Consider the following 25,127-nt stretch of genomic DNA (forward strand, 5'->3'; position numbering starts at 1 on the left):
CCAATAGAATAGCCCTGACCCAACAGAAAGAAGGGAACAAGTAAACCAACTGAAACCAAATTGACTCGTTCACGATTTGAGGCTTGTATCTCTAAAAACTGTTTGCAGATTTGTACCACAACCTTCAGCTGTACAGTTTGTCACGCGCAACACCAAGATGAGGGAACCTGGGCGAGGATTCATTTGCTATGTGATTTTTCCAGCCTCTCCCACAGTATTCTGAAGTATATATTTAAAGAGCAGCATAACAGATAAAAAGAGAGAATATTATGTTGAAAGAACAAGTTCTATATTAAAGTTTACACCCAATGCATCTCAGTAATCTGGACACAACTTGCAATAAATAGCTCCATTTTGCAAAATAGCATTCTTTGCTGGCAAAGGTTCTTCTGTAAACTGTACTAATACTGATATAGGCACGGCTTCTTACATCTTTTAGGTTCTGTGCATGTGGAAGTCTTTCATACAAATTCCTATATAGCTTCTCCTTTCCCTTTCAAAAGACTAATCTCTCTCTATGCAGAAAGGCTAGTGTGGGACTTAAATACAAGTTAAAAGGGTGAGGATCTACATTCAGAGGCTAAAGGAGTTTTAAAAATGTACTTTTCATGAAAATCCCTCTTCACAAAGAAAACCTTTCACTGAAAGGCACAGAGGGTTTGCTTGGATGTTTGGCTTGAACATCCTTGATTCCAAGGGCACAGCATTTTACAGGATTTATCTTCACATTATGCAAATTACTGTATCAGGATGAATCACCCCCTCCAAGTTGTTTTGTGCCTTCAGGAAGGTATGATCTCATTCAACTGTAGACACCAATCTATTTCCCAGATGGCACACAACCTGGCATTCAAGAACAAAAGGCAGCTTGAATACAGAAGTCCCCGAGGAAATCTGCAAACACCCACTGAAAATACGTGGCAGTATCTCCCTGTTCAATTGATTACTTCATCATTTCATTCACTCCACTGTGCAGGATGCATCCAAGTGCTTTGCAGCTTGCTGGGCTGATGCATCCATTAACTCAGTTGATACCGCTCACAACAGTACTTATACTCTCACTGTGTTGTTGTGAAGGATATAAAACAGAGGCACTGATGGCAACTATTTCAAGTAAGCATCAACAGCTCTAGTTCGAAGTTCAGTCTGTGAATACGAGCATGGGGCTGCACAGTGAGACCGGGAGGCTCATTCAAAGAGAGAGATGTAATCTGCTTCTTGGTCCTCTTGGCCACAGGGGTAAAGCAACAGCTCCTTTCCCAAGGAAGTGATGGGTTCATCCTGTTGATAAAGGATATGATTAAGCACCACCTTTCAAACGGACCCTACTTATCACAGCATCACAGGGTGAGCAACAGTCTCCCTGCCTCTGTAACAGTGTGGTCTTGTTCATCTGTGTGAGACAGCTTAGTGTCCCAGGGAACTTGCAGAGGGACCCACATAAAACAAAGTCTTTATAAAGCAATGTTTGTGCTCGGTGCAGTAACCCAGTGACATGACTCTGGCAGTTCTTGGAAAGAGCTGTGCTTGTCTCGTAAGCAGCCACATCTTCTATGGTGTGAAATGCTGCCCTGCCTTGAAAGTGCTGGAGCAAGGACTGTGCAGCATGCAGGTAAGCAGGACAGGGTGGTTGTGAACTGTGCTCCCGACTGCATTTGTGGGAGAGACAAGGGTGGATACTGGAATAAGCACATGCCTCTGCTCAGGCAAGCCCTGTTCTAACAAGGAAATTCCCTGATAGTACAGTCTCTCTTTCCCATCTCATTCTCCACCCTGGCAGCAGGTGCATGATGGGAACTTGCCTTCTCTTGTGGTCACTTTGTGGGTGATAAGCAGAACCCACTAGGGCAGTTCACAAAGTGGGTTCATCCTCCCCCTATCTGCTATAGTGCAGGGGGTCTGTAGGGTTCTTTGCAGGCTGTGGGCATGGCTCTATCTTTAAAGCCTGACTGCGTATCTATTAAATCCCCTGGCTCTGGTACCAGTAGTTGTATTGCCCCTGCTTTCAACAATTTCAGTCTGAACTGTGAAACCCATGCAAGAAGCAAGTTCAGGTAGCCCAGGTAGCGCTCCATGTAGCAAATGAGCGCAGATGTTTTCCTCATGTCCCATTTTGTTTAGCCATGTCTGTATTATGCTAGGCACTTGGTTAAAAGAAACATGGATTTTAAATGAACCTTAAGGCAAAATGATTGTCCTGTGCCTGGGAAGATCTTACAATAAAGGAATGAATAATCCATCCGACCCTCCTTGGAGCCCATGTAACTGCAGTCAGTGTTAGAGAATATTGCTGTATTGCTGTTATTGTTGAAAAAATTGCCAACCTACTTCCTTCCCTTCTATTTTTTTATCTTTGCTCAGTATTACACCTTGCCTGCTTTGACATTATAAAGATACCTTGGTCTCTTTCATGCCAAAGCTGGAGGCAAGCAGGATTCCCTGCTTACCCAACTTGCCAGGACCCCACAACCATGGAGAGAATAAAAAAAGAGGAGTCTGCAGGAGTATGCTGTTACCTCTCACCTTACCAGCATTTCTACTGAACAGCATGCAACTGGAGCCCTGCGTGCAAGGTGCTTTGCATACTTGAGGGGAAGCAAGTGAGTCAGGTCAGAAATGTCTGAGATGCTTTAAGTCACCTGAGATGTACCCATCAGGCTGGAATACCCTTCCGGAGCAGCTGGATATCCAACAGCAGCTGAAATGGGTCTGGTTGCCTACTTTAAACCAGTTGAATCTATTCTTTCTTATTTTGAAGGGCCTTGAGGCAATTAAGCAGTTAATGAATGCATTGCCAGATATTCACCTTGTGGTAGTCTACAAGGTCAGCCAGTGTCGAATGTTGTAGCTGGTCCACTCCAAGGAAGCTGTAGGAGTCACTGGAGGCATCAATGAGGAAGTGTTTGCATCCTTCTACAGATCGATAGGAGAGCACGTAGCCTTTGATTTTCTCACTGACCCGGACCAGGAAACTCCCTGGTACTGTTTTATTCAGAAGCTCTTCTGCTTTCTTAGAGGTTAGGATACCTGTCCAAAACCAAACCAGAAAACTGAAGGGAGAAAAACACATGTGCAAGACTGGATTGAACAGTTCTCACAAGAAATCTGCTTTACTGCTCCAAAGCTGGTCCGTGGCACTTCCATCCCTTGCACTGCTTCTTGCCCAGTAGACCAGGAAGAACAGTACTGCCATTGCTAGCAGCAAACATGCTAACTTAGCATTATGGTAACTTCTCCAGACTTGGATGATTATGAATGTGCATGGCTCAAAAGGACAGCTTCTGCATTATGAGAGAGAACAGCATTGCAGTGTGTTGTATGTTGATTCCAGTACAGCAGGGCTGGGCAGACAGCGACCATAGGTCCTGTCAGAAAGCTGTGTAAGCATTAAAAGCCCAGTTACAAGAGGATAACTCTTTTGTTGCTACAGTCTCACATCAAAGATATTTCCAAAGCAGCAGAGATGGATGGGATCATGATGACCCATTAGAAGTAGGACTGAAAAGGTGATGGATGATGAGCACCTATGGAGGGAGAATGACCTGGGGCTGAGGATGAGGTGTGCCCAAATCTCTCTCACCCTGGTCCAAACAGTTACCAGAGTGACCATGCATCCAGTACAGGGAGGAAGGAGTGGCATAAAGATATAGGACATTTTGAAGATCTGGCCTCTGTTCTAACACTTCAGCTTGCCCTTTCTCATTATGCTAAGGGAATTTAAACTACATTCATAGGTATTTAAAACGGAAAACCTAGCCATCTTCAAAAAGCTCCTGGGCCCAATCTATGCAGCAGCCATGTTAGCAGGAACAGCTCCTGAAAGAGTTGGGTTGGGGCAGAAATGCTCAGGACTCACCATGAAACCAAGGAGCTATTGTGTCTGTGTTTTTCTGATAGCCAGCTCGGAGAGGGAATTGCTCCTCTCTGAACCACCTGATGATGCTTTCTTCAGTGGAATTGGAGATTGTCCTCTGGATTCCCTCTTTCCTGTTTGAAAAGACTGTGATTAGTGCATCAAATGCAAACGATGGCTTTTGAGTCCTTGGCAAGACTTCCCTTTTGTTCAGAATGTTAAGAACAGCCCTGAACTTACACTAGTGCAACTGTCAGCAATATTATATGGTTTTCAATAGACATTCAGCATAGAACATGTATGCACTTTAGGCTTAGGATACTCTACTAAATAAACCTGTTACATTTTAGTAGTGAACAAGTATGTCTCATCACATCCTAGGCTGGCATATAGCCTAGGCTCTGCATTTTTCCCTGTGGGGTGTCTTCTCCATGTGAGAAAGAGAGATAACCATTCCCATCTCAACCATCCCATGCTAGAGCAGAAGAATCTAACCCCTTCTTCCCTCCACAGTGCACACATAGGGGTTTCCTTACCGAATCGTTCTCCCGTTTGACATCACAGGAGGTAGAAGTTTAGGCTTAGGAGGGAGAGGTGGGTATTGGAGTGGTCGCCGATCTCTTGCCGTGGCACCCTTGGAAATATCTGCCTGCTTCCCTTTGTGGATGCCCTGCAGTGAGAGTCTCCTGTAGTCGTCCCTGGCTTGCCGTGCAAGAGAGCGTCTCTTCTCATCTGCTGCCTTGGATTTCTGCACTGGAAGAAAAAAGGAATCCTACAGGAACGAACAAGCAGGCAAGTTTTAAGCTTGCTGCCCTTTGGCCATCCGCCTGTTTGATGAAGTGGAAGAATAACCTCTTTCACAAGGTTGCACTCAATTGTGAGGCCATTTGCCATGTGTCTCCCCTCACTTTTGGTATCTGCTACTTAACAGGGTTCAGTTCTTATACCTTCAAGAGATTAAACATCTTGAGTTCTTTTTGAGCACCAGGTAGGTCCCTTTGAACTTACAGACTACTTGGTTCTGTTTTAGATACTGATTCCTGGCTCAGACATACATTTCTGTCATACCTTTCATGAGAGCCAGTGGGGAGGGGTTATGGAATAAAAGCAGCTGGAATTACTCTAAAGCAGTCCTTTGAAGGATTTGAAAGTGCTGGTCATATTTTGAGAGTGGAAGGGGTCTTGTTTAAACTCGTTCAGAAAGAGGAGAACTTGACTGGATATATTTTATTTTTTTTTGCTGTAAAACTGCCTTGATTGTCTAGGTCCAGCTCATCCTGGAGTCTCAGGAATAACAAGCTCTCCGGTCGGTCTGACCCTGGCTATCCCCTAGCCTGAAGTGTAAACTATTCGTAGCACAGCACTGCCATCTGCTGAGCAGCAGGGGAGGAACGGGGGAAAAAATGCCTCCGGTTCTCCTTCTGGAAGTATTTGGCAGCAGCGATGGATACTACCGCAAGTTTCATGCTGGAAAATATGTGTTTGCCGTTTTCCTTTGTATCTTTTTGCATTCACTACATGACACAGGGCAGCAGGAGCCTGTTTAGGTGGGATCGTCCTTGGATGTCAAGCACGGAAAACCCTTTTTAGTTAGTCCCTGTCACCCATTATCCTGTCCTTGAGAGCAATGGTTACTGCAAAGACCTACAAAAAGCTAGCTTCTAGTTTAATTATCCTGGCTATACTCATGTGATTTCTATTTGTTGCTTGTTTTAATATAGTATCTGTAGGAAAATTTTCCATTTCCTGCCCAGCTCTAGTCCCAGTGTTGCGTGGACTCAGTGCTGTGATATATTATGCAGTGCTGTATTTCTCACCAGTACACCCACCAACCAATTATTCAGTTCCAGTGTGTGAGGAGAAAGACTGAGATGATCCCACAGAATCCTAGGATTTCTCAAGCCCCATCTAAGATCTTACAGGATTCCTGCCATTCAGGCTCATTCTCATCCAATTTCTGCAGCGTCCTGTGGCTCTCTGAGCTGGGGCGGCTCTGCAGTATTGCCTCCTGGGGGACTGTGGTTTCTTCTCCTCGATTTCTCCTCTGTGCTTCTTTCATCTATGAAAGAAACAGTGTGTTCAGGTTTGTCCCAACCTAGTTTTAACCTTGCTTTTTAGCTAGCCTTCAAATACTGGCAACCCCATTCTTTATTGTGAATCCCTCTGATTTCAACAACATATAGACACTATGTCTTTACTGCAGGTGACAACAGAGGAAGTAAGGGAAAACAGTCTACCAGAAATCATCTCCCTGTACTGCTCCCTAGACTGCCAACCTGACCTGCTTTGTATCAGCTCCAAATCATCACACCATACATGAAGAGCATGGAAATGATGGATAAAACTGTTCCAACAACCGGTGAGGACATTTTTGGGTCAGGTTAGTCTGACTGGGACTCTATGGTAAAGTCTGAGCCCTGCTCAGTGTGTTAAAAGTATCCTACATTGCCACTTACCTGTTGGAAGCCACATTTCCTCATGTGACAGGCTGCCAGCATCTGGTGAACATCTCTGGTTTCCCTCTGGGAAGAGGAAATGAGTGGTGAGAAATAAATGTGACATTGGGACTACTGCTCTTTTTTTGAGCAATAGGTATTTAATGCAGAAGCAGCAACACAACATTTACGTTAAAAAATTTTGCCAGCCTTCTCTAACAAGCACTGATTTGTTTCATCATATTAGGCCTAATATGCCACTCAGGGGTGTCAAGATCATCATAAGCTTGGATTTGCTAAACAGTTCTTCCAGGTGCTCCCAGGGAGCAGCCCTTTCCCTCCCTCCATCTAAAGCAAGCCTTAACTGAACCTGCCATCCCCAGCTTTACCTGCCTGTTATTGTTTGCTGCTGTGTTTGAGGTGCTGCAAACCCCTGCTTGTCAAACTGACCCAGCTAGCTGCGTGTCTTGTGATTACTCTTCCCTGCAAACCAGTCTAGCTACCCTGGCAGCAGCCGCTAGCTGAGACCTGCCTTTGAAGACAAACAGTTAGACTTGTCTTTGAGCAAACACCCTCCCCTTCCCCATTGGACCCAGACTGCGTTCCATGGCACAGTGAGTAGCGAGTTAACTGTACTACACTGCTTACCAAGGACACACTGTTTTTTTATCCCCATCACCCTCTTAGCTAACATTTAATATAAACTTGGCTTTCCAATTTCCCTTCCCTTGACAGGAAACTAGGAACTTCAAATGTGTGTGAAGCAGCTTGCTTTCTTAGATTAGTCCCCCATCCCTTGCAGCAGACAAAGAGAGGTAAGAAAAAATCCCTCCCCTGGCCTAGAAAATGCAACAGGGATCTTTGGTCTGGATCCCTGCTTCTAATAACAATGATGTCTCAGAAACCTGGGAAAAATTATTAATAATTTAATGACAAAACCCAGAAGTACAATATATAACCCCCTCTATTTCCGTGTGCAAGACTTTGAAAGGCGTTTAGATTTTTTGGGGGTGATGGTGGGATTTTTTGTTTGGGTTTTGTTTTTGCTTTTTCTTTATTAGCTGTGACTAACAGCTTCCTTTGAAAGGAAAAAAAATCTCCCACATAGTTGCTCAACTTCAGCAAACAGTGCTAAGAAAACCCCGTGTGAGTCAGAGGCTCTTGATAAGGGAGACTGCCATTCCAAATGCACTTCAGTATTTTGGGAGCAGCAGGAGAGGCGCGTTGCCAAAACCTAACCTTCAGTTATCGTGCTTTTTACACTGAAATATGGAGTGGCTGTATAATAAAAGAACGTACACTCATACGAGTTAGCAGCAAAAGACTGAATGAAAACACTGCTGAATGATACTAGGCTTCTCCCTTTGAATTGTCAGGGGGTTCTGTTCCTTCTGTTCAGCTTTGGTTGCATGGGTAGTCAATTCAACTCATCTTTTTCTCAGTTCTCTGCAAAGGGTTTTTTGTAGCCAGTTAAAAAGTATAGGTATATTTATTGTTGAAGAAAAGTATTTTTGTAGTGAAGCACCACAGTAAAACAGACACTGCAGTTACTGCATTTGCAGTTGTCCTGTGCTGTCAATATCATAAGCTATTGTTAAACTGTTTTAGAAGACGAAAGAAAAAGAAGAACCTAAAATATACATGTCAGAGTACGCTGGTAAAATTATCATCATCTGGTTTTATACAAGTAGATGATTTGTTTCAGGGATGTGGCCTTCCACATAAAGATCCTGGAATACCCTCCCTGGTCGTGCCTCAAAGCCATCCAAAACTGCCACAGAGCAGGAGGAAAAGTACTGCAACCCTTGTTTTACCCACGGAGAATGGAAGCAAATGAATCCAGAGTAACTTGTAGCACTTGAACCTCCCTAGTACTAAGGAAGGATATAACAGCATGGCTTCTTCTCTGACTACAGAAGAAAAGCCTTAACAGTTAGCTGGCTTCTTTTCTTCTTCAAATTACTATTTACAGCAGCCAGGATTTGCTGCAATTCCGAGATCTCAAAGCATATGTTTGTGATGGTTATGGAAAAAAGGGGGTAAACTACCTTTGTGATCTCCTGGCTTTTCCCTGCTGTAGCAGCAGTAATTTTTCTCCCACATTCCTTCTTTTCCTCCACAGTGCTTTTCTTATTCCCATGAAGATCTGTCTCACCTAGGACTCCTGGTTGTAGATGTAAAGACTGTGTTACAGAAGAGTCAGTCTCTCTGAAATGCAAGATTGAGAGAGGACTTAAGAACCTGAGGGAGTCACTTTCTGTTCTCTGGGCATCTTGTGAGGAAGCTGCACATGGGCAGAGCAGTGGTACAACGAAGCAACATGTGCAGGCATCTATCGTAGCTCCAAATCAGGTAGGTGGCATAATTAAATTAATGGCTTGTGGTGAGTAACTGTTGTCCTGCTGTGCATGGGAACCCGCTGGTTAATCAGTGGCAATCCAAACTCATCATGTGCTGTAATAATAGAGTTAGCATTTCCTGTGGTCTGCAGAGGGTATCATGCAAGAGCCATATCACAGGAAGCTTAATGAGCCAGGTCAAGCCTCAGGCTGGGTCTGGTCTCTGCCAACACTGTGTGCAGCCAGCCTTTGCCTCTGCCTTTTGCCTGCAAGTTGAGTGCAACAGTGGTAGCCACAGCCCCTGCAGAGAAGACTCCAGCCTCTGGGTCCTTAGGAATGCCTTTTCCTCCATGTCTGCTCACCGAGTCATCTGGCTGAAAGTTGCTTACCTGCCCTCCTTGCTTTGCTCTCTCACCAGCCGCTTTGCCCTTTGTGCCTGGATCTCTTCACAGATGGCAGCATATGATTTATCTGAAGGATGCTCACCCATCACCCAGACCCAGACATCATTGTCAGCACCGAGCTTCCATGTCACCGACTTCCTGTTGGCTGGAAAAAAGTAGCTCTTTGGCAAATGCTGTTTGGTGCCTCCATGCAGGGTGTGTATTCTGCCTGCTGTGCCCTCCTGGCTGCCGCTGATGGCAGAGCCTTTCCAAAAGCATCTGCAGTTTGGGAAAGCTGGGCTGGGAGACAGCACATGCCTCCCATTTCTTTTCACCATAAAGAAGCCAGGTCAGTGAAGGACACAATTCTGAGTCTGGGGGCAGAGAAGACTCACCACCATCCTCCTCAGACTGTGTGAGGGTGACCTACTTGCAAACAGAGGATACTTCTGGGAGAAGAGTGCTTCTTCCCAGGAGTCGGCACACTGTGTAATCCTGGCAAAGGGACTTCAGGTCTAAAGGCACAACGGGAACCCCCTTGCAGATCTGGTGCCCCAGGACAGACATTCAAGTCCATGGTTATTTAATGGGCAGATTCAGAGGCCCCATTTAGTGGGACACTTAATGAGATGCACCTCCTGGGGCCAAGTAAGCTCTGTCTTTCCAGCTACAGTTGTTGAGCAGTTTGGTCAAGGACAGAGTGTCTGCGCCAGGGACTAACACCATTGCTTGCCTGGTCAAAACTAGCCCATTGCAGTTGTAAACCCAACTTGTTACGGTTTGGAAATACGACTACTATATGTCCCTGAAGGAAGAAATTGCTCTAAGGAAATTATCTCCTAATTTCTAGGGAGCAATTGACTTGGCCAGATCTGTGCCAGATGGGGAAGCAGCTGGCAGGCAAAGACTTACCTTTTCTAGGCAGAGGTTTCTTTGGTGAAGCCTTGTCCATAGCAGCTTCTCTTTCTTCCCATCGTCTGATCTGTTCCTGCCGCATCTTGAAAAAGAGGATCTGCTTCTGCTCCTCACTGAGTTCTGCCAGCAGGTCAGGATCAATGTACATTTCCGATAGTATCTGTTTCAGCATGGCTGCAGGTTTCAGTTACGCACGTTTGAGGCAGTGATCTCCAGGGATCAGCTCTCTTCCTGGCTCCGACAAGAAAGAGTCTCTCCCCGCCTGAGCCTGGAGCAGGAATGCAGGCGTGCCAGAGTAATTATACTTCTGTCTTTTTTTTTTAGCTCAGACTTCCTGCACAGACCAAAAAGGTAAATAAGCAGCTTAAAACCTGCTGTTAAGATTCCTTGAAATAAGAGGTGAGCTCAGCTCCCACGCAGCCCCTGTCCGCTCTGCAGGGAGAGCTTACCAGAGGGATGAGTCCTTGAATGTGGTGGTTGTTGATACTCTGATAAACCCAGCTGATAGTATATCAAAAGAGAGAGAGCGCTGCCTGTTACAGTCATCAGAGGTGCGGCTTGGCTGTGCCCAAGCAAACATTCCTGCTGGGCAAGGAATCAATGAACCCATGACTAGACGGCTCCTCCTCCTTCCAAAGGGGAAGACTTTGATGATCAAAAGCCCAGCCTGCCTTGTTTCACAAAAGAGATATGGGGAGGGCCTTCGGCTCTGCTTTTGAGGTTGGAGTAAGAATTTTGGGGTGCTCCTGTCCATTAAAGGCAGCCTCATGGCAAGTCAAGGGAGCACAAATAGTGCAGCTGGTTTGAAGAAAGATGACTTGGACAGTCAGTCACTGAGGAACTGAGGCAGCTCCTGGTCTGACACGTGTTGCTGATGCACCTTGCCCACACAGTGAGCCTGGCATGGGACATCCCTGTATGACAGGATGAAGCGGATGGGGAGAAGGAGCACCCCGATCCTGCCCAGGATGACAGGTCATGTTTGGTGCATGCTAGCACGGTACTAACACCCACACAGCTATGCTTTATGGATTTGTATTTACAAGAGGAGTTTCACTGAAAAAGTCAGAGCTCTCCTGTCAGTTGAGAAGATGCCAAATGAGAAAATAAAAATGTGGAACTTTGAACCAGCTCTTTTCCTTATCTTCTCTGGATAAAGTCGGGGAGATCAGAAGGTTGATTGGCAGCACTTTTGTGGCGGAGGTCAAGAGCCACACGTGAAGCGCAATACCAGAGCAGGATGGCTGGCTGGCCAGCCAGGGGTGGCAGGGGCTTTCTGGACAAACTCTTGGTAAATATTGCCAGCAGGCTACAAAGAAAGCTAGTAGGATTACTTGTGTGCTTCTGCACAAGTCCTAGGAGTCTAAGGAACAAGTACACCAGGACATAGCACAGTAGGTGGGAGGAAGGGGGTTGTTGGGGCAGTTATGTTGAGGTACAAAGGGCACAGACATGGCAGAAGGACCTGTACTGGAGTGAAGTGGCAGTCTGTATTAAATCCTGGGGTCAAACCAATTAACCATCTTACAGGACAAGGGCTAGATCTCTAGGGACTCCGTTGTTGGAAGTAAAGTATTGGGAGCACATTCACCTTCAGAGTATGACTGCCTGGCTTCTGCCAAATAAAATGAAATAACAGAAAGAGGTAGTAGGAGAGTCAGTGAATGCAATACTCAAGCTTTCCAAGGAGTACACATACAGAGCACATGTAATTAATTGAAATGCAGCAGCACAACAGCAACCTTCATAAAATCAATCTGGCAGGACAATACCTGCTGTGCTGGTCCATCTTCCCCCTTCTGACTCCCATGCCAGGATCAGACAGGCTGTCAAGCAGGTATCTCCCCACTTCTGAACATGGCTTGCCCCCAAACTGGTGGAGACAGAGCCCCATTGTAGTGACATCCCTGCGCACTTTCAGCAGGGAGAGCTTGAAAGAGCTTGGAGCAGCTGGAGGAGCTGTAGGTAAGGAGACAAAGAGCTCCTCAAGAACCTCAAGGCATGGACAGGGCAGACTGTAGTTCCAACACGATATTAACTGCAGCAGGGGCCAGGTGTCCCTGGGAAGGAGCAGTGAGCAGGAGTTGGGTACGAACTTTCTCATTTCTCTTTTGTTTCTCTGGTTACTTTATATTTTCCCTAATAAAAATGTTAACAAGTCCAGAACTATGGGGCTGCTGTTCCAAATCTGTATTGCTTTTGTTTAAACAAATGGCTTTCTTGACTGAAAAAAAGGAAGTAAAGGGGTTTTGGTGAGGTAGTCTCATTTGGACAATACTTTCTGAACTGTTCCAAATCAGTAGCCAAAGGGGCTTGGGCTGTCCTTGAGCCATGGGAGGTTGCAGCTGTAGAAAGGGAAGAACTTTTGTTGAGATGGTGTTGATGAGCAGTCCCTCTTCCCATGGGGTACCTGAGCTGTCTGTTCAAAGTACAACTTCAAAACTGGGGGACACCGCTGGAGGGCTGCTGTTTCACTGCCTCCTCCTCCTGAGCACGTTCTGAAAGAGAAGCTCTTTGCACAGATCAGGGTGTCAAGAAAAGTGCCTTTAAGCAGAAATATGTCCCTTAAGCTTTTATTTGTGTGTGTTTTAAGATCTGTTCAACACAGACAGTATGAAGGACACAAATCTGGGAGCTTATTTTAGGTAAACTGATGCATCCAGAAGATATTTGATGGTGCTGTGGTTGTAGGTGACACAAGTATCTCTTTGTCTGAGCCCAAGATAGGTTTTGTTTGGAGAAACCATCAGGGTTGCAATCCTTTGTGAATTTTCAGTTACCTTAAGAGTAACTGAAGTGGATGGTAGCTCTGGCCATGGTCTGAGCTTGGTGGTCCAGGAGAGATACCTTCCATGGGCCAACAGAAATTAATTACAATACCTCAAATCGAGGGCACTTGTAACAAAAGAGACTTGTAGCATATGGGGAGGTGAAATGCTTTTACTCCCTTCAGGTGCAAAGGTATCATTTGTGGTTTGTGTGGGTTAAATGCCGAGGGGTTTTGTTAAACAGAGGGCACTCATCTTTCTTGGGAGGGGAAAGGCCAGCCAGGTGGTCAGGCTCTGTCTTCTGGCTCTGGATCAGAATTACTTTTTCCCCAGCAACTCTTCAGGACAGTCACAGTTCACTAGTTAGAAGGGTGCTTGGAAAAGAGGGTGGCCAAAAATCATCCTGTAAGGTTATCCTTGCTACTGCTAAGGAGGGGCTGTGTGCAGCTCTGGCTGGCAGGGGCAGATGGAACTGGCTGTAAGCACAGAATTGAGCTCAAGTTGTGCACCCTGCCTCTTCATACAGCAGTGAGCAGCTTGAATCCACCTCACCATTACGTCAGCCTTCCTCTTCACCCCTTGGCTGCGTGGGAAGTATTGGACATGGCCTAGAGTGGTTTATTTTGCAGAGTTAAAATCTGCAGTGAGCAAAGCTGTGGTGGTGAAGCGGTGTTTCTTTCCCCAGCTGTAGGAAAACTCTGGTAGGACTCTTGTTAAACTTTTTACTGCTTGCATTTTTTCCATGAGAGTGATTGATATGAGCTGGTTGTGTGGAGGAATAGGCAACAAGAGCAGCCAGAAATAGCAAAAGATCAAGTGGGGGGAGGTGGGAAGCCAAAACAAGACTTTTGAAGCTCTACCACTTGTATATGAGATACTTGACTTGAAAGCCATACGGGTAAATGCAATTCAGAAAGCAAGGTCAAGCAGCATTTAAATCACCTGCTGGAGAGCAGCCTCCTCTCTGTGCTCCTGTAAATGATCTACTATTAACAGAGGAAACATAAGTCCATGAATATGCATACAAATGCGATGGCTTTGAGAAGAGCTGGCATGAGTTCCTGCTCACATGTGCAGCAGAGGACACTTTGACCACCAGCAGGCTCATGGGACACCCTCATCTGGCATCCTTCTCCTGGTCCTCACCATCAATGCTGCCAGTAGAGGCAAAGGTTCTCCAAGAAAATAACAAACAAACCTACTTAAACAGGCATTTGATACTATTCACACCAATAAATCAAATAGGAGGGCATAAAATGAAATAGTGGACAAGCTGAATGGTGGTTCTTGAGCTGGTTTTCTGGGAGGTCCTTCAAGCTGCTGCACGCATCTCTGCTGTAAATGTGGCAGTAACTTTTAAAATAACCCAAGAAACTCAGAGATGAGAAGAAAAGAGAACACAAGAAAAGGTGCCTCAGGGCGCAGCCTGATGAGCTAAGAGCATTTCCACTGTCAAGAAGTAGCTTTCCCCATAAAAAACAAATTAGACCAAGTTGTGCAGAAAAGGCTGGGACCATATTGCTTCAAATCAAGAGTTTCCTCCTAGAGCCGGTCTTCTGCTCAGCAACAAGTGGCAGCAGAGGCACTGTCAGGAGTTATTTTCCCTGGCCAAGAGGATGGGCCACAAGAGCGTAATCGAATTTTCTTTCCCTGGCCAAACTAAGGCCTGCAGCACTGAGGAGATATTTTGCTCAGGTTTTGCTGGATTTCTTCAATTCCAGCCACTCCAATGCCATCACCTCCCTGACAGACTGATTTTTGCAGAAGTTGTAGCAAAGCAGAATAACCAAACCCACCTTAAATCAGCATGGCCAAAGGTAATCACTCCCCAAACCTTGCTGTCAGCACACAAGTCTTCATGGGCTAACTGGCACACATTGGCTCATAAGATGCTTTTGTTTGTTAGAAAACATTTATATGTGAGCAGCTGCGTCAGGAAGGTCACTACCAAAATATCCTTCTGAGCTTTAGCCTTTGTGGGTTGGTGGTTTGTTTGTTTTGTTGTTGGTTGGTTGGGTTTTTTTAAACCCTCATCCTGTTCTAAATAGGGGAGTGATTCATTCCTGTCCTTCTGTTTAGTTTTGCTTCAGCCTACCATTTGCTGTTTCAGATGGAAAGAAAACTCCTGTTTTGGTCATAAAACATGACTGTATAATGGCCCTCTGAAGTTGGAACTGGACCTGCTTGTGTCTTATTTAGCATAAATAGATTCTGTATAAGGCTTGCATATAACACGTGAAAGAACAAAGCCAGTGAAGTCTCCACAACATGAACCACCTTGAAATTGCCTATAGCTGAATTGACTTGCCTTGTAGGTCCCTGACTTTGCTGGAGGAGGCAGCAGTTATCTTACAGCAGGCGCAGATGGATGGGGATGGCAGTAAGGAAAAATGGTGTGGTACAGTGGTGGTTACTGAACACAGTTTGGGGCTGCACGGCTCTGCTTTCAAGGAAAAGGTTTTTTCCCTGCTAGAATTAAATACAAATACTTCTTGATCTAGGAATAGTGAGAATCATCTTCCTATATCAGAGTTACTTAGGGAATGACCAATGCAAAGATCAGTGTGGTGGAAAGGGGGGGGGGGGCTTCTATAGGTTAACACACAGGATCACCTACCCAGACAAACCTGGTTGCTCTAAGAAAGGAGTTTTTCTAACCATGAGACCTAATTTAGTGTGTTTGCAGGTTTTGAACAACTTTGGGGAAACAAAAACACCGGAGTTTTTATGCAACAAATGTTCCTACAACATTTGTACTTGCTAATTGCACTGATGGCTTTCCCAGGGAAAAGGCTGTTCTTGCAAGTGGGAAGGAAGCTGTTACGAGTCGCGCCAGGCACACAAAGCTGCCGTTTACATTTTCCACACAGTTACTCTTCTAAGCCCACGGCTGTTCCGCCCTGATGCAGTTTTGCCACTGAGAGCCACAGGGCAAACGAGAAGCGCTGGGCCGGGAGCAGCTCTGAGCCTCTCAGAGGTCGCACTGCGAGCACAGGGGCTGTGCTGATGGGACCCGGGGCTGTCCTGGCTCTTCAGTGGGTACTGCCCTGGGAGGGAGGAGAAGTTTACCCTCATAACTCAGACCCTGTCCCAAACCTCTCTGATTTCAGGAGTGATTTGCTGTTAATGCATTGAAATGCAACACTGAGGAAATACCGCAGGGTAAAACACAAGTCTGTGATGATACAGATTCTGTGAGGCGAAGGAAGGACATTTAGTTCTTGCCTCTTGCTGCTAAGGGAAACAAATTATTTGTGTGAAGACGAGGCATGCAGAAGGCAGTGATCTGAGTCTGTCATTCTCCAGAGGACTCTTGAGTTAAAAAGGGAGTACTGGGAGAGATAAAGTGTGGCGAGAGGCAGGTAATGGGGAGGAGGGGGCTGTGTTAGATGATGGGGTGGGACAGAAGCCATTGTGGAGGAACAGAGAGATGGAGATCAGTTTTCTCTTGCAAATAACATATGCACACACCCGTTGATCTCCCGTCTCTGTTAGCCCATGTGTAACTCCCATTGCTGGGCAGAAGAAACCAGTCGGTGCCTGCACGGGGAAAAGGGAGCCCGGTGGCAGGAGCGGTCACCGACAGCCCCGCCGGGTCCTCCTCTCCCCCTGTGGATACGGCTGGGAGCCAGGACCGGGAGCCGCTGCCGCGATGGAGCTGGGGCTGATCCTGTGGTGGGAATCGGCAGCCGCGCAGACACCCCCCACCTGCCTGCAGGAGGACACGGGCCGGAGTTCCAGGCAGCACAGAGCGGGCAGTGGCCGGAGCCCCGCTCCCGCACCGGATCCAGCGAGATGGGGAGAAGGAAGGAACCGCCTCGGGTTCCCTGGTTCTCCCTGGTTTTCCCCGTTTTCCCGTCCCGGGACCTCGAAGCACAGGGGCGCCCCGCTCCCGGCCCACAGCACGCCCGGGGCCCGGTGTTCCCTCTGCCCCGCTAGTCGGACCCGGCGCTCCGTTCCCGTGACAATGGCGCCGCCTGGCGCTGTGGGAGGGTAAAGCATAGCGGCCGCCGCGGGAGTGCCCGCCCCAAAACCCCCGTGCCTCGGCTGCCGTCCCGTTAAACCTGCTACCGGCTCGCCGTGCCCTTGGCAGAGCCGGCTTTTCATACCCTGTCCTGGGTTCAGCGCTACCGGCTGGGCTTAAACCACGACATACCCGCTGCCTCTTGGGGAGGAGCGGAGGTGCTGGGGCCCCTGGGGCAGGGACTGCCGGCGGCAGGGATGGGGCCCCGGTGTCACAGCTGTCCCGGGGCACCGGCAACACCTCCGGGTGACAATGGCGCTGAGCCGGGTGCTGGGGATGCAGCACTAAGCTCCCTGTCCCATAAGCATCGAGCTGCTTCCCCTTAGGTAGTGAAGACCCAACTCCCTGTCCAGCTGCTCCTGGCCTCCTTCCAGGACAAGGGGGTGCTATGGGTGCTGCCCACCTCTCTGTGTGAGCGGCAGGGAGGGGCACTGCTCTGCCCCAGACATCCACATTCCCTCTGCTGTCACCTACATGGCCTGCAACCCCAAAGATGTTGTCATCTCCTCCTACTACTTCTACCAGATGTCCAAGATGCTCCTGACCCCGGCACACTGAGAGAGTTCCTAGAGACCTTTATGGCTGCAAAGGTGGAGGCTGAACCTCTTGACCACTTCCCACAGTAGCCTATGGGTCCTGGTATAAGCACATGTGGGGATGGTGGGAGAAGCAGCAGAAAAAGCAGCTCCTCTCCCTCTTCTGTTAGGACATGAAGAAGATGAGGATGGGATGGAGAGGAGGGCACCCGATTGCTCCCCCATCTCCAGCCTTTTTTGGCAGCCTTTCCATATCAGCTGCCTGACAGGGCCCGCAATGGGAGGTGCAGAAGATCCTGTGATTCCTGGGCAAGGAGGTGTTGCAGAGGATGGCGGTGAGGATCCTCCACTGTATGTCCTTTGGGCATATGAGGAGAACCCTGCTGCCAACTATGAGGCCATGTGCACTGCCCTTACGGACCACAGCCTCTCACCCTTCCTCTGGAAAGGTGGGTTTTAACCAGTGGTGGAGGGCTTGAGAGGGGTGTTCCTGAGCTGCATTGCAGTCCTCATCCACAGCTACACATATTTCAGCGGTGTCAGGATTTGCCCCACTCACTGTCCTGCCTGCAGGGATCTCCAGGAACTGGAAGAATCACTTCGCTGTGGCACAGAATAGCCCAGAATTACTGGGAGCAATGGTAGGCTCCGATGTCATCTTCCAGATGGAGGCATGGGGAACTCATTCCTTTTCCTGGTGGGGCTGCTCTTTTCCCCACCCCAGGAGGGGGGGGCAGTTCCAGATGGAGCATCCTTGCACCAGTTCTCTTCTCCCACGGCAGTAAATTGGAGTAACTGGAGGGTGAGCCATTGCCAGCGGGGAAATGTGGTGGAGCTGAGTGCCCTGAATCCCTGGACTCAATCCAGCAGCTGAGATTGAATCCCAACAGCAGCTCCGCCCTGATTAGGTGGGCACATGCAGTGGATTTTAGCCAGCAGTGGCTCTTGTGTGCTCAGGAGCTTTCGTGCCTCGGGACTGTGAGACGTTTCTTGACAAAGCGGGCGGTGGTGGGGCTCACCCGGACTCCCTGTGGTTTGCAGAGCAAAGGCGAAGGAAGGGAAACGCCTCCCTGCTGCACATTGTGCGCTCAGCAGGATGGCTGCCCTTGCCAGCTGGGGAACCCAGCTTCCAACCCGGCTGCACTGAGCCCTTGCTCGGGAGTGGCTGGAGAAATACAGTCCCATCCCACTGGGAACACGGCTTTGCTTTGGAGCCCCAAATTCCCTAGTTATGCCCCATTTCCAGCCTGAGTTTCCAAGACTGTAGTTTTTTGGCACGGCAGTCTCATGGGGTTGTTTTCATTGCCAAAGAGATTCAATCTGGATCTGACTCCTAAACAGCAGCAGAGCTATGAAGGGTGCTCTCCCATAGGAATAAACCCTCGCCATGTATTTACTTCAATGCCGATGGAGATCTCTGTGCTTCCCCAGCTCCCAGCTTTGCTTGTGAGGTTTGCACACACAGGCGGTTTGTGATGGGCAGGGAGGGCACATCCTGGAGGCCTGACTGGAATGTCCCAGCTGTGCCGGTGTGCTCCCCTCCACCTGCTCAAGTGATAACCACCAGTGGAGGTAGTGCTGGATGTGTCTGGTCATGAGGGCTGCATCTGACTCAAAGTGGATTCAAGGGAGACAACACAATAGCCAAGGGCTAATCTGAACAACGCACCCACCTAACCATAGTGCTGGTCAAGGTCTGACTCAGACCAAGTCTGGAGGAAAGTAACTTCTATAGTCAATACACAAATATGGCTATAAATCAATCATCTGACTCCATAACTAGTGGACACACCAGGACCTGTTGAGCTCCCCTGCATGGCAGTGGGCTGTGCACGAGGATCTCCCCTCGAGTAGGGACTTCTCAAGTCTACTCCTTGAGGAGGAGTCCCTTCCTGCAACAGGCTCTTGTAGTGATTAATAGGATGCTAAACATAAAATCTTAGCCAAGTGACAAACAGGCTAAGTTTTGCATATAGAATCCTTTAGACATAAATGACCAAGTCTGGGACTAGGAGTGGATCCATCTGCAGCCCAACCCTCTGAGTTGTTCAGAAAGTGAGGGGGTCTTTTCTGAACCTCATGACTCAACAGGAGAGTCCCCCTGACAGTTTTGCCTGACCCTGTCCTCTATGCAGTAAATCCTCAGGCGTACCTTGCCACCAAATCTTGTTAAACCGCAGTCACATTTACTACCAAGCTTTGTTAAATCTCCGTTTTACATCAATAACCAGATTGCTGCTTCTCTCTTCAGAGTGAAGTGTGTCACTCGCCTGCAACACTGCCTCACCGGGAGCTTGGCCCTGGGGACAAATCAGGGACCTCTTTCTCAAGGTTGCCACCAGGCGAGCTGCTCTCCTGCCCTGCTGCCGTCTCTCCTGCCTTACCCACTCCCTCCCGGCTCACGTTTGCCCGTGGAAAACAGGTAAATGTCAGCATTTTACCACCACGGCGGCCTTTAAACCGCGCTCCCAGTAGCACGGTATCAGCTGCACCAGCGCCCCGCAACTCTGCAAACTTTGGACCCGTATTTGAAGGGGCGGTGTGTGACCAGAGCCAAACCCTGCTCGAGAGCCCGGCCCCAGTGCGAGGAGCTGGACGCGTCCACGGGCTGATCCCCGGATCGGAACAGGGTGATGTTTAACCCCCGGGACCTGGGTTGGGATTTGCCTCTGCGGGTGGGGGGAAGCTGTGGTTTCCCCCGCCGCCATCTGTGTGTTTAGCTGGGGGAGGAGCGGGCACTGAGCCCGGCGCAGCTCATCGCAGGCTCCTGGCACCATCCCCAGCGGGGCTGCGTTCCCCTCGCTGCTCTCTGCTCGCTGCACTCCCCGCTCCTCAGGCCGGGAACGGCTCTCTCCGCGTCTCTTCCTTAACGATGGCCCCCGCCTCCCGCAGCCCCAGGCGCCTCCCCGCGCCTCCATCTTCCACACGGGAAGGGAGAATAACAAATCCGGCCCCGCCAGGCTGGGAGCGAAGCTTCGCCTCCCCCCCGTCAGAGCGCCCGGAGAAGAGGCAGGTAACGGGGACACCCTGGCCGCGGTCACCGCTTTAGGGTGCCCCAGCCTGGCCTGCGCGGGGAGCGGGATGAGGGGCTCGTATGGGCTCGATGTCCCCTTGGAGACGGAGGCCAGCCACAGAGCTGCTCTGCAGCGAGCACAGAGCGGGGACGTCCGGCGATGGGGAGGATTCCCGGCGAAACCCCTGTCAGCCCTGCTCCCCGTTCCCATCTCCTTCAAACTCCCACGGAGCCCTCCAGGCGGGGCTTCCCCCTGCTGCTGTGTAACAGGGAGCTGGGGAAAGAAAGCTGCGGGCAGGGAGCAGAAAGCAGCGTGAAATTGCGGCTAGAAAGCGCCTGCGAGCTTTTCCGTCACGGTACGGGCAGCTGCCCACTGCCTGTGCTGACCTGAGCCCCCGGCGCTGGCCGTGCCCCTCCATGCTCTCTGCACTGCCCGCTACCCCCGAGACCTCTGCGGGAGGCAGGTGCCACCTCCAGGGATGTTTGCCTTCCCATGGCTGGGATGCCGGGGCTCAGCAGGGACTGTGGGGGTTGTCCCTGTCCCGTGATGCCCTCCGCTGCCGGCCAGCCCCCCGCTGCATCCCTCTCCCCAGCAGGATGGCCGACCCAGACACCCACCTCCGGCAGCCCTGGCGCATGGTGCATGGCATCCCCATGGTCAACGCCTTCACCCACAACTGGGACAAGGTTGACATGTTCCAGAGCCACCCCGAGGACACCGTGGTGGCCAGCTTCCCCAAATCTGGTGAGCATCCCTGCGTACCAGAGAGGAGCTGGGCTGGGAGAGGAAGCACCAGCCTGCAGCCCCCTGAGCTGGGACGTGGGGGGATGCTAGTGAGATGGGGCCCGTCTGGTGCTCAAGATGGGGCACCAGTGGGAATGGTGCCAGCTGGGTTCCTGACCTTTCCTCACCAGGCACCACCTGGGTCAGTGAGATTGTGGACATGATCCTGAGAGGCTGTGACCCTGAAAAGTGCAAGCAGGATGCCATCAGCAACCGGGTGCCCATGCTGGAGTTTGCCGCCCCTGGGAGTATGGTGCCAGGTAGTGGGGCGGCCAGGGGTGACAGGGGATGCTGGATGTGGGCAGGCTTGGTTGAAGGGGGGGGGGACCCCACTGGTGGTGGGAGCGGTCCTGGGGCAAACCTCCTTTGCAGGCACGGAGCAGCTGGAGGCCATGGCACCCCCTCGCATCATCAAGACCCACATCCCAGCTCATATCTTGCCCAAATCCTTCTGGGAAAACCACTGCAAGGTAACAGTCTGGAGGGGACACACCTACAGGGTCAAGCAGAGATAAGGGGGGATCTGCCCTGCCAGGACCTTGCAAGTCCCCACGTGTCACCAAGCTCTCTGCAGATAATCTATGTGGCGCGCAATGCCAAGGATGTGGCCGTTTCCTTCTACCACTTTGACCTGATGAACAAGTTACACCCGCACCCTGGGACATGGGCCCAGTACCTGGAGGAGTTTATGGCCGGCAGAGGTGGGAAAAGGCACCCACGGGTCCATGCGGGGACCCCGCAGTGCAGTGTCACCCACTGACACCCCCTGAGTGCTCTCTCTACGCAGTGGCATATGGCTCCTGGTACAACCACGTCAAGGGCTACTGGGAGAGGAGGAAGGATCACCCCATCCTTTACCTCTTCTACGAGGACTTGAAGGAGGTGAGGGGCTGTGGTTGATGGTGTGAGGAGTCTGGGGGTGGCAGGAGGGGTGAGCACTGACCTGTTTCCCACAGGATCTCTGCCGGGAGGTTGCCAAGGTGGCCCAGTTCCTGGGACAGGAGCTGCCAGAGGCGGCCCTGGACACCATCACCCGACACACCTCCTTTGAGACCATGCGGGACAACCCCACCACCAACTACAGCATGGTGCCCTCCCAGGTCATGGACCACAGCGCCTCCCCTTTCATGCGCAAAGGTGAGTGGCCAGGGGGGGCTCCCAGCACGTTGTTCCCCGTGGACTCCACTGAGCCCCATCTCACCTGCCCCCAGGCATCACTGGAGACTGGAAGAATCACTTCACCGTGGCCCAGAACGAGCGCTTTGACCAGGACTACGCACGGAAGATGTCGGACACCGACCTGCGCTTCCGCACCCAGATCTGAGACTCCCTGGTTTATATCCTCCCCATCCAACCCACCATTCCCGGTCCCGGCACTGCCCACAGGCCTCCCTCCTCCTTGTGCCACAGGGAATTTTGCATAAATAAAGTTTTATCTCTGCATCTTCCTCCCGCATTTGCACCCATGTGAGAGCTGCTATGTTGCTACAGAGCACTGTGGATCCTCATCCCACCTTGCATCACCCCAGCCCCGTGTGGCCAGCCCAGGACATGCTTAGAATAAGCCTGTGTGGCTCTTGAGGAATAAAAAAGCCAGTGTGTGCTACGGAGCTGTTCCCAGCACATGATGAATGGAAGTTGTTAGCAGCCCCCACATGAGCATCTCCCCCATGGCTAGATCCCACATAGCGTCCTGCACCCACCACCTCCTACCTCAGATTCTCCTGCTGCTGTCACTCTTTGAGGGGGAAGGGGGATGACACAAGAGGGCACAGTGATGGCCGTGCCCCCAGCTCACTGCTGGGGCCACGTGGAAGAAATGAGGTGAGCGGGATGGGGACAAAACCAGCTCCAGGGTGGCTGGGAGATGGGCAGAGCTGGGGGAGCTGGCACCAAGGAGGATTTGCCAGTTGCTTTTGTGTTGTTCTGCTCCCATGGACCTGGAAGCTGGTACCCTCCTTTAAGATATTTATATGCATCCACGAGATCCCCTCTCAGTCTTCTCCTTAGGCTAAACAGGCCCAGCTCCTGCAGTCTCTTGTCAGAAGAGAGATGATGGCCAGAACCATGGCCAGCAGAACCATAGCTAAGTGGCACACTGCAGCACTGCAGGACATGATGGAGAGAGGGGGCTGGAACAGCGCTGCTAAAAGCTGGTGCTTTAAAATAGCTGGGTTTATGGTGCAGTCATTTAAGAAAAGGTTGTTGGGTCCCAGTTCCTCAGATGCTGTCCCCTCCTGCCCATGCTTGTCATCTGTTTGATACATGTGCAAGACAAACTTGCCTGCAAAGCAGAGGAAATACTCATTGCTCATAGGCACGGAGCATCTCTGAGGATGTGATTTCTGTCTCAGGAGTGGGTGCCATAGGCCAAGAGGTTAAAAAAATATGACTGGGAACCTGGGCGGGCAGGCAAGGTGAGGGGGTGGCAACTCAATGCTGGAACAGGGGCTGTCAGATGTGAAACAGCTCCACTGTACTCCAGGGAGGAGACTGACCATCAGGTGGGACCTGTCTGGGAATACAGGCAGCAGAACTGCGTAAAACATCACCATTCAGCAAAGCCCTTGGAGTTTGGCCATTAGGTACCATAAACCCAGCAAAAGTAGGGGGTGAGGGTTGTTGCAGCAGAGGTAGTTATGGAGAGAAACAAAAAGAGAAGGTACAAGACTGTGATTCCTCCTTAAAAGAGATGTTAGGTTAAGTCATAATAAAGTGCAATAATTGCAAGGGGTTTCTGGCTCTCAGATGTTCGGAGCACCTCCATGCTGTAGGATGTGGTTTGTGCATCACTTGCTTGCAGTTATTTGTTACAGAGCAATGCAGCAGGCTCTGAACCCTCTCACCTTGCTGCCCAAGTACAAACAAACCTGAACCAGAGATGCCAGTAGGGGAGTGGGCAAAAGTAACCCAGGTAACTACAGACAGAAGCAGTGATACCTGAACTGGTGAACGGTGGCTTCAGCTACTTCTGTCATACAGAAGAGATGCCATGCAGGAAAGCAGCTCCTGAGCCTATACCTGGTCAGTCTGTAGTTTTGTCCTCTATAAATGTGCCTTTGAAGCCCTGACTCTTGTGACATCCAGCACATCCCATTCCATGCTGTTCCTCCCTTAGGGATTTGCTTTTCCTTCCCAGCTTGTTTTATTTTGGGAGGGTTTTTCTTGAGGTCCCTTACCCTGAGATACTCATCCACATTGATTCACCCCATCCTTTGGGACTCCATAGTCTTCCCTCATAATGCAGCCCCCCAGCTGCGTATTTTTAGGCTGAAGGCATCTTAGTCTATTCAGGCACTGATTTCCTCTGCTGGTTTATCCCTTAGCCTCTCAATATCGTGACATCTTGCCGCAGGAATTTCCTTTCATTCTTACTCTTGCTGTAGCGACTCTGCACCACCAGTGTCTTTTGGCCCGGCTGCTCTTGAAAGTTACTGTCAGTAACTTGTTCCTCTCTAATTTGTTTAAGGCATGTTCTTCCTTCCCCAAATCTCTCACACACCTGTTTGTTGCTGCTTGGATATCCAGCCAGGCCTTCCAGTTGCCCCTGCTTTGCTCCCTGGATGTTTCCATCTGTGTGGAAACACACAGATTTGGGTTTTGTTTCCCCAAAGTCTCATCTGTAGATGACTCTCTAATGACACCTCTTTCTTCCTCATAGTTCAGACAGCAGCTCCTGTGAAATGTATAAGGGCATCAAACATGCTTCAAGAGGTGCTTACATTCACTGCTCTCCATGAGAAGCAGGGGGTTTTGTATCTGTATCTTTTGTCCCTGGGCTCAAAGTGCAATCCTGACTGCTCTCACTGCTGTAGATAGGGTGCTTGTGAGAGCTGAAGGGTTGCAACACAGCCAGGTAGGGGAGGCTAAAATACTGTGCCCCACGAGTTTTGTGAGGACCTAAACTGCTAAGACCCCAGGGAAGAAACAAGTATTTGGTTATGAGGCCAGAGGAGGGATAGTGGAAGTAATTTTGCTGTTCAAAGCACCATGTGGCACATCAGGGAATGTGTAATTCCACACAAGCTCCCTCTTAAGCACCCTTGTAAAAACAGGACTTTGAATCCCTTGATATGA

At 49.7% G+C, this 25,127-nt stretch overlaps 2 protein-coding genes and 1 pseudogene across 7 annotated transcripts; 2 read left to right on the top strand and 1 right to left on the bottom strand.

The window, feature by feature from the left end:
* Positions 1 to 267: 267 nt before the first annotated feature.
* On the bottom strand, positions 268 to 10,666 carry SH2D4A (SH2 domain containing 4A). Its single transcript, XM_061478907.1, has 9 exons — positions 9,923 to 10,666; positions 9,017 to 9,176; positions 8,337 to 8,496; positions 6,310 to 6,375; positions 5,774 to 5,912; positions 4,390 to 4,606; positions 3,857 to 3,987; positions 2,807 to 3,027; positions 268 to 1,281 (listed from the first exon to the last, which is right to left on the bottom strand). Exons 1-9 carry the CDS (start codon positions 10,095 to 10,097, stop codon positions 1,189 to 1,191), a joined length of 1,362 nt encoding a protein of 453 aa, XP_061334891.1. The 5' UTR covers positions 10,098 to 10,666; the 3' UTR covers positions 268 to 1,188.
* Positions 10,667 to 16,914: 6,248 nt separating this feature from the next.
* Positions 16,915 to 19,426, top strand: LOC133274577 (sulfotransferase 1 family member D1-like; annotated as a pseudogene).
* Positions 19,427 to 19,530: 104 nt separating this feature from the next.
* LOC133282718 (sulfotransferase 1B1-like) lies at positions 19,531 to 22,503 on the top strand. 6 transcript variants are annotated; one of them, XM_061478963.1, is made up of 8 exons: positions 19,531 to 19,675; positions 20,860 to 21,011; positions 21,182 to 21,310; positions 21,423 to 21,520; positions 21,625 to 21,751; positions 21,838 to 21,932; positions 22,007 to 22,187; positions 22,262 to 22,503. In XM_061478963.1, the coding sequence occupies exons 2-8, from the start codon at positions 20,864 to 20,866 to the stop codon at positions 22,372 to 22,374; spliced, it is 891 nt and encodes a 296-aa protein (XP_061334947.1). In that variant the 5' UTR covers positions 19,531 to 19,675; positions 20,860 to 20,863; the 3' UTR covers positions 22,375 to 22,503. The 6 variants fall into 6 exon arrangements, with proteins under 6 accessions (XP_061334947.1, XP_061334939.1, XP_061334912.1 ...); XM_061478955.1 differs by having other exon boundaries at positions 19,547 to 19,675; positions 20,863 to 21,011; XM_061478928.1 differs by having other exon boundaries at positions 19,571 to 19,681; positions 20,863 to 21,011.
* Positions 22,504 to 25,127: the final 2,624 nt, after the last annotated feature.

Source organism: Pezoporus flaviventris, unplaced genomic scaffold (genome assembly GCF_033815535.1).
Source record: "Pezoporus flaviventris isolate CSIRO_AGI_PZ_B2104156 unplaced genomic scaffold, CSIRO_AGI_Pfla_v1 ptg000002l, whole genome shotgun sequence".
Taxonomy (NCBI): domain Eukaryota; kingdom Metazoa; phylum Chordata; class Aves; order Psittaciformes; family Psittacidae; genus Pezoporus; species Pezoporus flaviventris.